This window comes from Coccinella septempunctata, chromosome 3, assembly GCF_907165205.1.
Source record: "Coccinella septempunctata chromosome 3, icCocSept1.1, whole genome shotgun sequence".
Lineage (NCBI taxonomy): Eukaryota > Metazoa > Arthropoda > Insecta > Coleoptera > Coccinellidae > Coccinella > Coccinella septempunctata.
In genome coordinates this window covers 30,545,064-30,561,030 of record NC_058191.1, presented here as the reverse complement: position 1 = coordinate 30,561,030, position 15,967 = coordinate 30,545,064, and the positions used below count along the sequence as shown (strand labels likewise).

Here is a 15,967-nt window from a genome sequence, read left to right as displayed (position 1 = left end):
TTCATTTTTGTCAGTTTTTGGTTTCTATTCCTATAACAATCTAAGAATGCCATTTTAGAGGGATGTTTCTGTACAGAGGCTAACCATACTAAAAAAAAAATTATATGAGAAACCCACACTATTTTTTGATAAGGATTTGAATTTATATGAAAATGTGAAGGTGAAGAATGAACTTGAGAGGAATAGTTCGTTCAATCTAACCGTTAAATTTTGAAGGTTTTTTTTAATTTTGATCAGTTTGATTGTAAAAGAAAACAAACACGTTGAATGTTATTCGAAATCATTCCGGCATTTCATGATCTAATTCATAATGTGAACAATGATATGATATAACAGACAATTATCTCGTTCTCCCAACGGGATGTCAAGGTCTATGCATTACCGATGATAGCTCATTAGCTCATTTGATTGCGAAACATAAGTGATATTTCTGCGATATCTCTATAAAAGTCAATCTTGTTAATTTTCACTTTCATGTGGCCATAGGTATGAAAAAATTCAATTTCAATTTCTAAAAATCGAAACTGTTCTCCATGCTGGGATTATTCCTGTCATCTGCTCTAAAGCAGCAATGGGAGATTAGTCCGAATCAAAAGCTGGAGTTTTTAAAGAGTAGGTATGTCAAACTTATCAATGAAAATAGCAACCCTTTTATCCTACACATCTCATAAGTAATGTTCATGTATGGAAAATGATACAAGTTTAGTAGGATTACCGATTTTATTTTTGGTATGAATTTATTGAATATGTTCCATTTGAAAAAACCGAATACTCTTACAGAACTCTGAGGGTGAAAAAGTAATGATTTAAATTTTTCATTGTCAAAAGCGAATGCGAGATATCAACAGTTTTAGGTGCGGACAATGAACTTACATCAATAATGAATCAATCAAACAACAAATAATTTCACTTTTGTCCATTTATTCTTTCTTTCTCTTCGTTTTACTCTTACATAGACCAGAAATAAGTGCTTTTATTATAAATATAGAGACTAGTACAAATGATATAATACCAATTACAGAGAACAACACAACATCAAGAAGAAGGTATTGGTACCAATGAAGCTTCAAACCTGCCATCTGAAGATGTTCAGCCCCTTGATGCCTCACGGTGTAGTCAACCCAGAAGGCTAACTCTTCCTGTGGGGTCCTCGATTTATCTCGTAATATTTTTGACCGTTTTTTTTGCCATTTCAGAGTACCTATAATAAAAAAGAATGATTGACAGCTATAAATTGTTTCAAAAATCAAATCAACAGTTTTCATTCAGTTTATTGTGCAGGAGAATAGGAGAAAGGTCTTGCCGGAGCCGAGTATTTAGATTAGTGTAAACGTGAAGAGATGCAGAAACCCCAAAATGTGAATGGACCTAGTAAACTTCATCAGTAATATATCGCCCATTAAACAAAGACGGTAATATACCACTCTATATACATCTGGAATTATTGAAGCTTCAAAAACGATAAATATAATGAAAACAAATCAAACAATGCAATAAAATATTTTCTTCTTAAACCTCCATTGTTTCAAGTTGAGTTGAACAAAAAAATTAATTGTTCCTTTCTGTGAAATTTTATTCACGAAAAAGAAATTATAATAACCTACAAGACCAAGTTTGGTCTCAGGAATCAATGGTTGGCATTTTTTATTCTTTTGGAAATATAGGAGAAATAGAAGTTTGATGTTCACATAGATTAATCTATGGATGTTCATACAAGCAACTCCCAAACATCCCGTGGTTCTAAGATTTCTTGAAATGCATTTTCGGCCTATAAACATAGAAGGAGAACAAAGAGGGATCAATACAAATCCTAGTATAAATCTACAGGATAAAATCGAGAGGTCTGCCAAGTCCATTTCAGATACAGAACTCAATTGCGGATGGGTTTCTCATGAAACCAGAAGCACTCTGTAGACTTAGGCATTTAAGGTTATAGACATTTAACACTTTTCAAAGGATTTTGCAAAGGCACCCATGCAAATGAGGTCTAACACATCAAATACAGAACAAAGTCACAGAGACTTGCTTCGTTGGAAAGCTTCTTTTCAATTGAAACCCCCTGCCTGGTAGTTTCTCAGCTTCAGGAATCACAAGCCTTACTGAAGACCTAGATTTCCGTAGTAGTAGTGTAACAACGCAGTAACGTGTGAGCAAACAATTGAGCAAATTGATTTTTCCATATGATGTCATATTCATTGAATGCTCAATAAATTCCTGATTCTTTGAATGGTCTTACTTTTTGTCGATATAGGACATGGGAGTATTACAAACCTATCACATACATTAATCTCTCGTTCAAACAAGGTACATATTTTAAGCACCGCCTAATCAATAAATAGACACTTTCACGTGATAAGTACTATAAATTACGTCAGTTTCGTAGATATTTTTTCTGCTAATCAAAAAACATTGATATATTTTCAAAACCTTCCTAAAAGGATGTCCAAGTAGCTCTGTTTGGCCGGTATACATTCCATACCTACAGGTTTTCCCATTGCGGGTATTTTTTGTGCAGCAACGCCATAACAATGAAAATATTTCACTCAGATAGATCACAAGCGTAAACCACAGTACCAGAATTCTCAGAATGATCCGTTCTCCGTAAATGTCTAATAAATAGGCCACCCACCCTGTATAGGTAATCCTGAAGATTTTATTTATCTCACTTGCAATTCATTTCAGGAAAAATTCTTTATTATCAATCTCATCGAAAGATGTGGGTCAAGAAAACTGTACTATCCGTATTGATAAATAAAAAGGATTCAATTGAATCTGGAAAATGAATTCTGTAGTAATCGAATGAAAATAATTTGAAGACACACCTTGGATCATTCAATGTTTTATTGATAGCACTCTCGAATTTTTCTGAAGTGAAGTCGTCATATGGTATCCACTCAGCGTAGCCTAGGTTAGCAGCCCTATAAGAGTTGGCACCTTGATCCATGAAAACTGAGATAGATACACAAGGAACTCCGTAATGAACTGTTTCAAGAATACTGTGTTGGCCACCATGTGTTATGAAGAGTTTCGTTTTATTATGAGCTGAAAAAAAAATTTTCTTTAGGATCATTGAACTTCCTTTTAAATCCATATTATTCATCTTATTGCAAGGCATCAGAATATACCTTGTAAATATGAAAAATAAAAATTATGTTGGAATTTTGTAGATTAGGTCTTTTTCTTTGCTCTTTATTCGGGAATTCTCCAATACTCTTCAATGGGGGAATTTTATCATTAAGAAATAACCTCTTAAAAAACGTATATACAATATTTTCCTTGGATGGTTTAGCTTGAATCATTCTGAATTATTGAAATTATTTACCTGTGATTAATACAAATACAAGTAAGAGATTTCTTCTGTGAAAACACATATTTATATGAGTAATAATGGACAGCTTACCTAAGATGTCGTTCTGTGGCAACCATTTTCTCACTATCACATTGGCTGGTTTTCCCGGTAGATTTTCATCTTCCCATTTCCAAATGACTGTTTCCTTAAGTCTCGAAAAAACTTGAAGTATTTCTTGAACTCTCGATTTCGGCATTTGCGAGCTTTTTATATTAGATCCCAAGCTGAAGAGAATAACTCCATCTTTCGCGTTATTCATGACATTCTCCAATTCTTGAGGTAAAGGTTTCGGCCTACTTACATGGTAGCCTCCAATGTGTACCATCCCTGGTGTTTTTGGCATAGGATTCATTATGCTTACATCACTGTTCAATAGAACGAGAGTGGCTTTGTATAGATATTCGGAAATATCGGGAGCCTCAGGGAAAAACTCCTTCACTAACTTATTGTGATTAGGGATGGAGTAATAATTTAAGGTTATCTCGTTCATTAGATAAACGAAACAATTATCCAATCGTTGAAAGAAAGACATGTCACTGGAGTATTTCAGAAATAAATTCGGGATATAAGAAGGTGGTGAAGGGTTGCCAACCAAAGGGTTTATGGAATAACTAGCATCGAAAGATGAATATAACAAAATTGGTGCATTAAAATGCTCTGAGAAATAGAGGAGGCTCAGAGACATATACGGATCGACTATAACCAAATCAAATTTGCTATTCGATTGAAGCAATCGCTGGAATGCTGTATCTTGAAATGTTAATCGGCAGTTTTCCACTCCCACCACTTCCAACTGATGGAATATCATATAAGGGTTAACTTCGAATTCGAAGAAATTAGTGAAGGTACCTGAAAAATGAAAGACATCTTCTTAGCGCCTTTTTACGAAAATTTAAACTTTCCATTTATTTTGTCCTGAGACATCAGTGAAAAATTCGGCTTCTTCATGTCTATCTTAAATGGAAATGTCATAAAAATAAAAGAAGTGATTTTAATTTCTGAAGCATTTTGTGGATAATCAGACTTCACATCAAAAAAGATACATCTGTAGTGGCATCCCTCATTTATAGTCGTCGACAGTTGGTTAATTAATTCAATTTCAAAAGATTCAAAACTCGCAGAAGAAGAAGGATTATGCAAAGGCATACTCAAACACCCTGTGAATAAAAGGTGATAAAAGTCAGTGGCTGAGTTAGAATAAATCACATCGTAAATCCTTTTTTTTACTACAAAGCTTTTAATCCAGTGTTGGTCATATTCAACCGCTCAGAAGCTAGGAGTCATATCCTGAAAAGTCCTCAAAATTTTTATAAAATAATCACAAATATATAGTTTTTTGGGTGAAATTATGGAAGGGCTTTGGAAAACTAAATTTTGATTTGACTGAAATTTTTTCATAACGAATCACGTCATAAAATTTATCAACGTTAAATCCAATATGGGCTAAATATTTTGGCGATTTTAGCAAAAACCTAACTAGACCCTCTCCCTTCTGAGCATTGTTTTAACATCTACTTAGCTTACAGTAGGGTGATCAGACGTCCGTCATTGTGACGGACAGTCCGTCAATCGTCCAAGAAGACCGTCATTGGAAAACGTCCGGCAAAATGTCCGTTTAAATCTTGATTTTAATTCAGTATTTTCCTCAAGATTATTTGAGATGGATAATAAAAAAAGAAAGTGCAAATTTACGGAAGATTTTTCAAAAGAATTTTTGGGTCAATTCAGTTTGCATTTGGAGAAAGGCTAGCAACGCCTGAAGCCCTCTTCTCATTCCTCAGTGTAATGCACAACCATAATATTAATATTATTAAATTTTCGTTTTTGCGTTGTGATAAACTTTTATTATTTCTCTATTTTCAATTAAAAATTTTTTTATCACCATACGTTGTAGGAAACTGAGTAGCTGGAAGCATATACAGGGTGAGTCTTAGACTCCTATCAAATATTTTACAGCAGATTCTCTAGGTCAAAAGAAACACTTTTTTCCTTTACCATTTTTTCCGAATCGGCTTGGTTTAAAAGATGAAAATGAATTTCAGAATATAGTTGTCGAGTAATTTGACGTTCAAAAATAAAAAACATTTGTGAAATTTGAAAAATTGGGTACTTTGACCGAATGCAACTCTTTTTAAAAGATCCACATGTGTGTAGTGTCACACAGATTCATTTAGTTATTCTAAAGGTAATTTTGCTTTTGCAGGGGTGGCACAGCTCATAATGAAAACTTAAAATGGCTATATCTTTTTATCAGGGCTAAATCGGAAAAAATGATACAGGAAAAGAGTGTTTCTTTTGACCTCTAGAATCTACTGTTGAAATATTTTTACGATTCAAAGATTCGCTCTGTACATATAAATATACATATACACATTCCCCAGGTCCGTCCGTCATTGAACTGGAGATAATCTGGTCAGCCTAGCTTACAGAGAAATAAAATGCTCCACAATACGAAAATCGAGCAATGAACTGAAAAAAATCAATTTGTGTTTCAGTGGAATACTCACGTTCATTGACTTCCGCAGATTCCTTGAGGAATATATGGTTAATATTTTCATGTTTTTCACTATACGTATAGGGGGTCACTATCGTCACATTATGTCCCTTCCCAGCTAGAATTTTTGCCAATGTTATTGCAGCTAAATGTAAGCTTTTCGAAGGTATATTGAACAGACCTAGTATATTGTAACATTGTGATTGCGATGACACCAGGACAACAAATAACAACACGAGAACGTTCCTGAACGACATCCTAATGTTGTTTATCCGATGAATACATACTTTTAAATGAATAGATAGATGTCCTAGAGAATTAGAGGTCGCTGTCTCACCGTACCGAACCATTATTAGGGAAATATGCAAATATGCTGATTCAAGGAATATTAATAAAACATTTTGATTTTACAGAGTCGGATGTTTTTCAAAAAAAAATCGTTGGATTAGTTTCAAGAGCAAACTCTCTGAAATCATTATTAAATATTTTATATGATCAGACACATGAAGTACTTTCTCTAACTTTTTTTTTTGCTGATATGGCTAGCGTTGAGAGCTTTATCGATTGAAAAGCTCTCCCTAATTTAATATCTACTCAAGTTTCAAAAACATCAATAAATAAGTAGTGATGTTGGGGTAATTTGGTTTTTTTGAAGACTCACTTGATAATGATTATGGAAAAAGATCGATACTACACTACTCTTGAGATCTTCATTTATTTGCCGATATCTAAGTATGTATATTTTGAAAAATTACATTATTCAAGAAGATAAAATTAGCTCGTAGAACATTATTTCATAATATGTTTGCTTTTAAATTCCTTAGGGAATTTAAGAATCATATAGCACTTTTCTTCTTTGGATATATTTATTTTGATCTGATGAGGTGTTTGACTATTGACATGTTGGAGCAAGTCTAGGATATTGGCTGAAATTCGAGCCATTCTACGACGATCGCTACTTAACGTCTCATTTCTATTTTTTATTCATTTATTATCGTCCAGATCGTATATTATATATACTAACTAACAAAGAAACTGCAACACCCAGCAGTAGATGTTAAAATTTCAAAATTTTTTTTGGTAAAACATAGATAGTATAGCAAGGAGTGAATGATTTAAATTTGGAGAAAAAAAAAACAATTTTTTTATAAAATTTGTTAATAATGTGTTTGTCCAACGCGGTTATCTATGCACCCCTCAACAAGTCTTGGCATTGATGCAAGAAAATGTTCTATTTCTTTTTGAGGGATACTTTCCCAAGCTACCTGTTCTTCATGTCTCAGAGCCGTTAAAGTCCGTGAGGGCCGGGGGAAATTTTCAAGCCTTCTACCCATGATGTCCCAAACATGCTCTATGGGCGAAAGATCGGGGGGTCTGGGCGGCCATGGCAAAAGATTCACATGGGTCGCGTCAAAAATTTTGAACTTACTCTGGCAACATGAGGTCGAGCATTATCTTGCTGAAATATTGGATTCTCGAGCCGGTTAAGGTAAGGAAGAACATATGGCTCCACTATTTCTTGAAGGTAACGCAGCGCTGTCATGTTACCTCGAATAAAGACTTAAGGTGAACTACTTTCATGTTAAATAGCACCCCATAACATAACACCTACTGTCACGTCTTTCTCCTGGACGTCGTCCTACCCTTCTTCGGCCATCAGGTTCACCTAAGGAAAATCGAGATGAGAGACCTGATGCCATTCCATATTCCAATGTTATCATTTTCTGCACCACTGTAATCGTTGCCGTCTTTCCTCAACCGTAAGAGGTTCCACAAGATGGGGTCGATAATGCTGCAATCCAAAAGACCTTATGCTGCGGTAAACCATTCGGACAATTACAGGACGGCCTTGTTCTCCTAACCACTCATCAGCCAAAGATCGAGTCGTCGCAAATCGGTCTCTAATGGCCATAAGTCTTAGACGCCGATCTTGAACTTCATTTGTGGCCCTTCGACGTCTGGTGCCTACTCTTCTTCGATTTTGGCCATTATCAAGCCACGCTTGACAACATCTCATAACACTAGTTAGATTTCAGTTTGTACGGTTAGCGAGTTCTTGAAATGACAACCCCGCCTCCTGTAGACAAATAATTCGACCTCTCTAAAATTCACTTAGCCGGCGATAAATTCTGCGTACACGTACTTTAGGCATTTTAACAACAACTAAGCATCGACTTTGAATCTCCTCGAACATCTGATTTGTTGTAAATTTTAAAAAATTTGCAAAAAACGACCACAATATATAGGTAACAGAATTTTTTTTTATGAAAAAACCTTCACGATTTTTTTTCCGAATTTCAATCATTTATTCCTTGCCATGTTCTTCCAAAAAAAAAAAATTCAAATTCAAACAGCTCCTTCTGGGTGTTGCTGTTTCTTTGTCAGTTAGTATATATTATATTATTATATCTTTGATGAACTCTTTACTCTTTCGCCGTGCATCCAGTTCTAACTTCATGCAGAGAAGAGCAGAGACCAGAGACAACCTCTCTCAACAGTCTCTGGCAGAGACTCTAAATTCGCGAGGTAGATTCAGTCCGAAACTCAATGCATCAGGTTGTTCGTAGGTACATAAAATCAGCTCGACCGTTTCGGAGTAACAGAAACTATGTGTTTCATTATGATAAAATATTTCTTTCTGGTGACAAAGTAACTTTTGGCTAGAAACACTGGATTGAACATTTTATGACGAGAGTTGGGCATTTTGTCTCTCATAAAAAGTGTTGCAAGCTGAAATTTGATTCTGAAAGAAATGCGGAACTCGCAACATTTCGCAACATCTCGCAAAACCTCGCAACAAAATGTTCTTAGGACTCTGTTCTCTCCTTAATTTTTATCGTTATCATTCAAATGCGTTGAATCCCAACTTTGATAAGACTGAAATTATTTAACATTGGATCAAATAATGATTTCAAATATCATTGAAATTTTTCCAGTACAAATTTTGTGAGGAATTTCTTCTTTATTCTTTATGTTTATAATGAACTGAAATCCCTAATAGCATAAAACGTCCTTGGGACGTACAATTCATGTCCATTTATCGTCGCAACCTGCCTGGACTTGGTTTGTATGTCCTTTGGATGTTTGGACATTTGTGCGTCCCTAGCATGTCCATAGAACTTCCACTGTACCTGTCCCATGGATGTCCGTAATGTCCAAGAAAACGTCCTGTGGAAGACTACTTTGTACTAATTGGGATGGAATGATTATATTGAAAATACTTCAGAACATCAATAGAGTACACTACGCAAATAACATTTCTATCTAGTCAGTTCTACATCATTTTGAAATATACCAAAATTCTTGTGAAGTTATTCAGTTCATTCAAACAGAATTTCCTTCTAGCAGAAACAGGTGCTGAGAAACTAAGATGATATAGCGGAAGAGAGAATATCACCACTCGCACTGAACAACTTTCGGAATTTTTTCGATGAGAATAAGATGTCTAAAAACATCTTAGATGAGAATAAAAGTTCATAAATCTGGTTACCAGGGATACATCTTCGACGTTATCCGAATGAATTAGTGTCAAAATCAAAAGTATTCTCTTTATATTTTCTTCATTATTTTTCGTCAAATAATCAAATTCGAAGTGTATTTAGAATGAGGGAATGCATATCAGTGCACATTGGCCAAGCTGGCGTTCAAATTGGCAATGCTACATGGGAACTGTATTGTCTGGAACACGGCATCGAACCTGATGGCTGTCTATCACCACAAGCCGACGAACTTGCAGATAACTGCTTTGGAACATTCTTCAATGAAGTAGAAAATAAGAAAGTTGTCCCGAGAGCAATCTTAGTAGACCTTGAACCAACTGTCGTGGACGAAGTGAGAAACGGAAAATACAAGCAGCTTTATCACCCTGAAAACTTATTGACCGGCAAAGAAGATGCAGCAAACAACTACGCGAGAGGGCATTACACCATCGGTAAAGAAATCCTAGAACCTGTTATGGAGAAATTATATAAACTGGCAGAACAATGTAGCGGCCTTCAAGGTTTCTTCGTTTTTCACTCTTTCGGTGGTGGAACTGGTTCTGGTTTCACTTCGTTGCTGATGGAAAAGCTGTCACAGGACTTTGGTAAAAAGAGCAAACTCGAATTCGTTATATATCCAGCGCCCCAGGTTTCTACTGCCGTTGTTGAACCTTACAACTCAATCCTTACCACACACGCAACCTTGAATGTCTCCGACTGTGCTTTCATGGTAGATAACGAAGCAATCTATGATATATGCAGGCGAAAACTGAATATTGAACGACCAGACTATATAAACTTGAACCGACTCATCAGCCAAGTTATTTCTTCAATAACAGCATCCTTGCGCTTCGACGGTGCTCTCAATGTTGACCTGACAGAGTTTCAAACGAATTTAGTGCCTTACCCAAGGATACATTTCCCGTTAGCAGCCTATGCTCCAGTGGTTTCTTCTGAAAAAGCATATCATGAGGGCATGTGCGTAGCTGAGATCACAGCTGAACTCTTCGAAACCCACAATCAAATGGTGAAATGTGACCCACGCCAAGGTAAATACATGGCTTGCTGCTTATTGTATAGAGGGGACGTTGTACCGAAAGACGTTAATGCTGCCATAGCTCAAATGAAGGCTAAGAGCAGTGTGAAATTCGTTGACTGGTGTCCAACTGGTTTTAAGGTGGGCATCAATTACCAACCTCCGACTGTTGTTCCTGGTGGAGACTTGGCTCGTGTCCAAAGGGCTGTCTGCATGTTGGCGAACACAACAGCGATTCAAGATGCGTGGGCGAAATTGAACAAGAAATTTGATCTTATGTATACTAAGAGGGCCTTTGTGCACTGGTATGTGGGGGAGGGAATGGAAGAGGGAGAATTTGGAGAGGCCAGAGAAAATCTTGCAACACTCGAGAAAGATTATGAAGAAGTCTCTGGTGACCTGGTGGAAGAGCCTCCAGTGGAAGAAGCATGATTCATTTCTCGCTCAATAAATTTGAAGAAATTTTCATTGAATAAAAATTGTCATGCGTATTATCGTTTCGTTTCATTTACAAATAGGAGAATAACTAAGAACTAACTAATCCATTAAACTCATTAGAGCTTTTTCAGCAGGATTCATTCTGTCTTATTATAAGTTATTTCATTATGATTTATCCACAATGAAAAATTAATTAAAGATGCTTCAAGACAAAGAATTTATTACAAGTAATATCGTTTTTTCTAAAACTTTCAGATTATTCGTGTAGATGTAGATATGAAAGACGCATCTCAGACGCAACAGAATTCAGGTTACCATACTTGATTCACGTAAGTAGGCAAAATATATCGTCACATTACCAGGATTGCTAGTTATCTATTGAGCATAGAAAAAACGAAACATTCATACACTTAAGCATCCAATCAAAGCGCTCTTTTCAGTCAGAGGATAATAGCTGCAAAACATGTTTTTTGAAGGTCTCCATCACTTATTAGGCGATTGAAATTGTTATTCACTACTTGATAAGCATCATTTGGGACTGTAAGGTGGATGACCTATCAACTAGATTTTTTGTGCTGCCAAATTCTCGTTTCTTTCTTTCGTTTGTAGGCTCGAATTATCGTGATGCAAAATGACTCATCGTTTGAAATTGGTTGCTTTCAATTAACCAAAAACTTCTGCCAACAGATGGTTATATATTGATCTCAGTTGAAGGTCCTTTGTTTTTCGAGGGCCAAAGTTGCCACATGACAGGTTTTCTCGACGAAACATCTCACAATTTGCTTTTTATGGCTTCGAAAAAAGTAGTGTTATCTTCTGTTCACATTTAAACAGCAAAAGTGCCAAATAGAGTCACTGGCATAGAATTATAAAGCGTCTATAATTTCTATCGAGAAGAGAGCTGTGTTGCTCTGAGGAGGTCAAACAAGAACGAAACTATGGTCAACATCAACTCTTCCTCGGTGGAATAGTCTTTCTGTTGACACTCCGAATCATGGCAAGTTCAATTTAGGTCCTAATGAAACATTCATTGATTTTATATCAATGACTGTTATTCATCTGAATAAAGGGTAGGTTGAGTCGTCTTTATTTCAACAATAAGAAATTTTATGCATAAGATTTGATCCAACGTCGACCAAAAATGAAAAGTTTGCGTATCCAGGACCTTTTCTGCTTGAAAATTATGTTATTTAATTAATTAATTGTCTATTTCAGTATCTGGGATTGGGCCAACTCTGGCAGGGACCTGTCTACGCCGATGCTTTCAAATATCCAATGTTACCAATAAAAAATATGATATACTCATTGATACTTTATTAAAAATATTATTACTTCTGAAATAATTTCAAAGATATGGAAACTTTGATGGATCATCATCGAAAGAAAATGCAGAAATCTTCCTCCGGACTCTGCAAAAAAGGAGATAATGATGATGAATAACTTGAAAATAAGTAGTAAGTCCTAAGAAAATGCAACTTATTGACTGCTCTTCTCAAGCAGCCAGTCTAATGCTGGTAGAACATCAGAGATTTTCCACGCAGCATTAAGGCTGCACATCATCAAGTTTTTTATATGATTTATAAAACTATAAATCATATAAAAAACTTGCAGTATTTATTGAAACCAATAAACTCATACTCACTGTACTGGTGGCTCCTCTTTCTTTTCTGATTTTTTTACTCGTGCTTCATCAGTTTCCATTTTTTGTTTCATGGGTTCAGGTTTCCAACCTAAAAAAGATACGTATATGTCCATTTAAAGCTTAGCCCTATTCAATATATTATGTTGTCTCTTATAACCCCAATGAATGCCAAAAAATACCCAATTCGATCTTTCTCCTCAATGATGCCATACTAAGCTCACGATCCGAATGATATAGGTAATTTCCACATTTCAACCTTCGCATGAAAAACATACAAATGAATCTAATCTAAAAGGTATTCAGAATGTTCAAAGGTTGACAATAACTATAACCACTTTCATACAGAATATTCAGTTTCAGAAATTTTGAATTGGCGAGGAAACTATATGTAGGTATAGTGAAAAACTTAAGAGATATAATGTGAATTTTCCCTGAAAGGTGAATTAAATGTGATGTGATGCAGGTTTTTATCAACAAGGAGTCATATGGCAAACCTTCCTAGAAATAATGAACACTGAGTCGAAGTACAAAAAAGTTCCTACTTGGAATATTGATGTTTGCAGCAAGAGAACTCATTCTTCAAGTAACTTGAATCAATTAATTTCAAGGTATCTTTATTGCCATGCATGCGACCTCCCCCAATTTAATGAAATATGTAAATTAGAGACAACAGAACTCGAAATATGAATGTAAAATATTTCAATGTGAGGGGAGAAACAAAATGGAGCAGAGCTTTTAATGACTTGAAATTTATCACGCCCCATCTCCCATCTTTTAATTATTAAATTTTTCAGCTGTTCAATCGATTCCTCGCTTGCAACCAATTTATAACCACTTGATCGATTTTGAAATTATACTTTCCATTGGAATTACGATATAAAATATTCATTATCCGGTAATTATATTCGGTGTACAAGCTATATATTTCACGGTCATGTTTTGGATTATGTTTGCGCGTTTGTCATGGCAAGTCATTTTGCCTAAATGTCTGTTCTTTTCAGATTTTGAGCCGAAAATGTTCTTAAAAGGTTGAGATGACCTACTTAGAAAAAAAAATTCTGTTTTTTAGAAACTATTTGCCTGTTAGGCGAACCTTCAGAACATCATTTTGAAGCCTAATACCTACCTATTAGTTTTCAGCAAAATGGTATCTTTAGTTTTGAAAATATTAGAAAAACCCACTTTTCTAATTCGATGGGTGAGTTCAATACTTGCATGGGAGACCGTATTCATTATGAATTTGAACAAATTTCTAACTCACGTCAGTACTTTCATAATATTAATTTTATTAGTCTTACCTTTCTGAGAAACAGAAGAGAATCGCTTTTCAGGTACCGGCTTCCTGAAACGTACTTCAGCTCTTCTGGTCTGAAAAAGGATCGAATGAGTAAAGAGCAAAGACCACCTGGGCATTGAATTGTGAAGGATAAAAAATGCACTTCTCATAGCCATATCAGTTAGTGAAGTTCATCAGATGTTTAACTAGATTGCTAGAAATCTTTTTTTATCGATTAATTTCAGATAGAAAGCGAAATTTCACTTGTATAATATTGAAAGCTCAAGTGCCTGCAATATTGTCTATAGCAAAAACTCAATTCATATTTTTGAAATACGTTATTTCAATGAACTTGGCAAACTACGCTTCGGTGATGATCCAATCCAGACAATTACTCTGTTACTCTTTCAGTTTTTTCCTTCTCGGATCCTGACACTCTCTTTTGTAGTTCTTCGAAACTTTAATATTGCGACATTTAAGAAGTACCTGAAACTTAGCAAGCTACACCTCCTCACTTAATTCCTTGCAGGACATTGCCACCTCAGGAAGTACATAATGAGAATGGGTCTAGCAGAGAACGACGAGTGCTGAATTCTGTGCTGAGGAGAAGGAAAAAAGCACCTGGTGACGCCAACGAAAAAAATGGAAAAGTTTGTAGAAGTCAGTAATATACTGGAATTCATTGTAACTCTAGAGCTGGGGGGAGAACTGTAGACTATGCAAAGGCGTGAACAGTTCTGTTAATGGACACAATAGACCTTGTGATCGCAGTGCAATGAAAACGCCCTTAAATCATCATCTACAATCTAAATAATTCGGTGATCATTTTATGATTTTGCAGCAGGTAACAAAATGTATAAGCAATAAAGTCTGAGAAGCAAGCTCCCATGGCTTTCTTATTCCAATAATTTGTCCACAATAAAACATCTTGTAAAAAAATTACCACTGGAAATCAACTCGACCACAAAATATCCTACTAGACTGAATCCACCAAATTCAACAACTGCTCAGGATAACAAAAAATACATATAGCTTTAGACTATCTCACCACACTATCTCTAAGATTTCAAGGTTCCAACAATTAGGCATCAAATTACTCATATTTCACTGAGTTCTATGAGATTTAGAATTTTTTTTTTACTGTTTCTGGATTCTACATCTGTAACTACATACCCACGGCGGCAACTGTTCGCGATATAAGACGTAGTGGGGAAATGGCTTCAAATTCATATTGCATTCGCATACAGAGCATAGGTTGCAAGCGCAAGTTTCGTTATTAAATTCATTGTCCTTGAATCTGGTATAAGGAAAGTCATCAGCGAAACTCAGCTTGAATTTAGAGGGCCGTCTTTTAATTGGATCTATCACCAAGAATTCGGGAACTTCAAACATGTCGTCATCGAGGTTTGGATAACAGGTACATCTTTCGTGAATGAAGGTTTTGAGGCGTTCCGAATATTTTTGTAAACCAGCAGTAGGCCAGGGGTATTTTTTTGGCATTACGAAATATTCTGGGATATATTAGAGATTTTTCACTAGAATTTAGTAATTTAATTACGTATTTGAAATTGATGATTTATGTGTATGACAATCAACTTACAATGTCGACGATGATCTATCATGTCCAAACTACCAGAATGCATAGAAAATGGGGAGATGTCACTTGAAATGTTTTTGCTTTGAATTTAGCCTTGCGTCTTTTACACTCCTCTCCAGTCTCCAGAGGGACAATCCTTTATCCAAGATATCAAAAGAATTGAGATTTTTTGGGCTCTTTCCGGTTTTCGGGATCATGGTGATGGTCAGATTCTGTTTCCTCCTCGTATTCTCTTGGTGCCGGTTGGATTCCTGATCTCCCCGCACTTCTTGCCGAAGTGGATTATGTTTTTTTCATGTTCTTCTGCTCTTCCTAGCACTTGCGTACCTTTCTGAACGTCCCTATAGCAGTATCGGTTTCTGCAGGGTCTATACATAATTTCTTCCATGGTTTTTATTATTTCTTTGTATAAGACCCACTTGTTTCGAATTAGAGAGTAGTATACCTTCCTGAGGTTTTCATAAACTTATCCTCTCCCATTCTAAATGTTTCCATCCAAGCAGATTATTTTCCACATTAACCAATCGAAAAGATCGCGCCTAAAGGCAATAGATTTAATAAACTGATTCAATTTAGAGGCATATCACCCGCTGATATAAATATCATCAAGTGATACGATCTGAACTGAACTAGTCGAATTGCTTCTATTTTAGACA

At 35.6% G+C, this 15,967-nt stretch overlaps 3 protein-coding genes across 3 annotated transcripts; 1 reads left to right on the top strand and 2 right to left on the bottom strand.

The window, feature by feature from the left end:
- Window positions 1–904: 904 nt before the first annotated feature.
- On the bottom strand, window positions 905–6,179 carry LOC123309944 (UDP-glucosyltransferase 2-like). The gene is made up of 4 exons (XM_044893254.1): window positions 5,857–6,179; window positions 3,401–4,198; window positions 2,823–3,042; window positions 905–1,201 (listed from the first exon to the last, which is right to left on the bottom strand). Exons 1-4 carry the CDS (start codon window positions 6,098–6,100, stop codon window positions 1,156–1,158), a joined length of 1,308 nt encoding a protein of 435 aa, XP_044749189.1. The 5' UTR covers window positions 6,101–6,179; the 3' UTR covers window positions 905–1,155.
- Window positions 6,180–9,333: 3,154 nt separating this feature from the next.
- LOC123310002 (tubulin alpha-4 chain-like) lies at window positions 9,334–10,852 on the top strand. The gene has a single exon (XM_044893357.1). The coding sequence runs from the start codon at window positions 9,447–9,449 to the stop codon at window positions 10,788–10,790; it is 1,344 nt and encodes a 447-aa protein (XP_044749292.1). The 5' UTR covers window positions 9,334–9,446; the 3' UTR covers window positions 10,791–10,852.
- Window positions 10,853–12,123: 1,271 nt separating this feature from the next.
- Window positions 12,124–15,322, bottom strand: LOC123309981. The gene is made up of 4 exons (XM_044893311.1): window positions 14,888–15,322; window positions 13,737–13,806; window positions 12,439–12,526; window positions 12,124–12,205 (listed from the first exon to the last, which is right to left on the bottom strand). Exons 1-4 carry the CDS (start codon window positions 15,212–15,214, stop codon window positions 12,142–12,144), a joined length of 549 nt encoding a protein of 182 aa, XP_044749246.1. The 5' UTR covers window positions 15,215–15,322; the 3' UTR covers window positions 12,124–12,141.
- Between the last annotated feature and the right edge of the window lie 645 nt (window positions 15,323–15,967).

Excerpts from the sequence above, each read along its gene's own strand:
- LOC123309944 (XM_044893254.1), bottom strand. The coding sequence starts at position 6,100 with ATGTCGTTCAGGAACGTTCTCGTGTTGTTATTTGTTGTCCTGGTGTCA. Across the intron at positions 4,199-5,856 it reads ATCTGCGGAAGTCAATGAAC|GTACCTTCACTAATTTCTTC; the intron begins GTGAGTATTCCA and ends TTCATTTTTCAG. Across the intron at positions 3,043-3,400 it reads GCCACAGAACGACATCTTAG|CTCATAATAAAACGAAACTC; the intron begins GTAAGCTGTCCA and ends TTTTTTTTTCAG.
- LOC123310002 (XM_044893357.1), top strand. The coding sequence starts at position 9,447 with ATGAGGGAATGCATATCAGTGCACATTGGCCAAGCTGGCGTTCAAATT.
- LOC123309981 (XM_044893311.1), bottom strand. The coding sequence starts at position 15,214 with ATGCCAAAAAAATACCCCTGGCCTACTGCTGGTTTACAAAAATATTCG. Across the intron at positions 12,527-13,736 it reads CTCTTCTGTTTCTCAGAAAG|GTTGGAAACCTGAACCCATG; the intron begins GTAAGACTAATA and ends TATCTTTTTTAG. Across the intron at positions 12,206-12,438 it reads AAAGAGGAGCCACCAGTACA|AGTCCGGAGGAAGATTTCTG; the intron begins GTGAGTATGAGT and ends CCTTTTTTGCAG.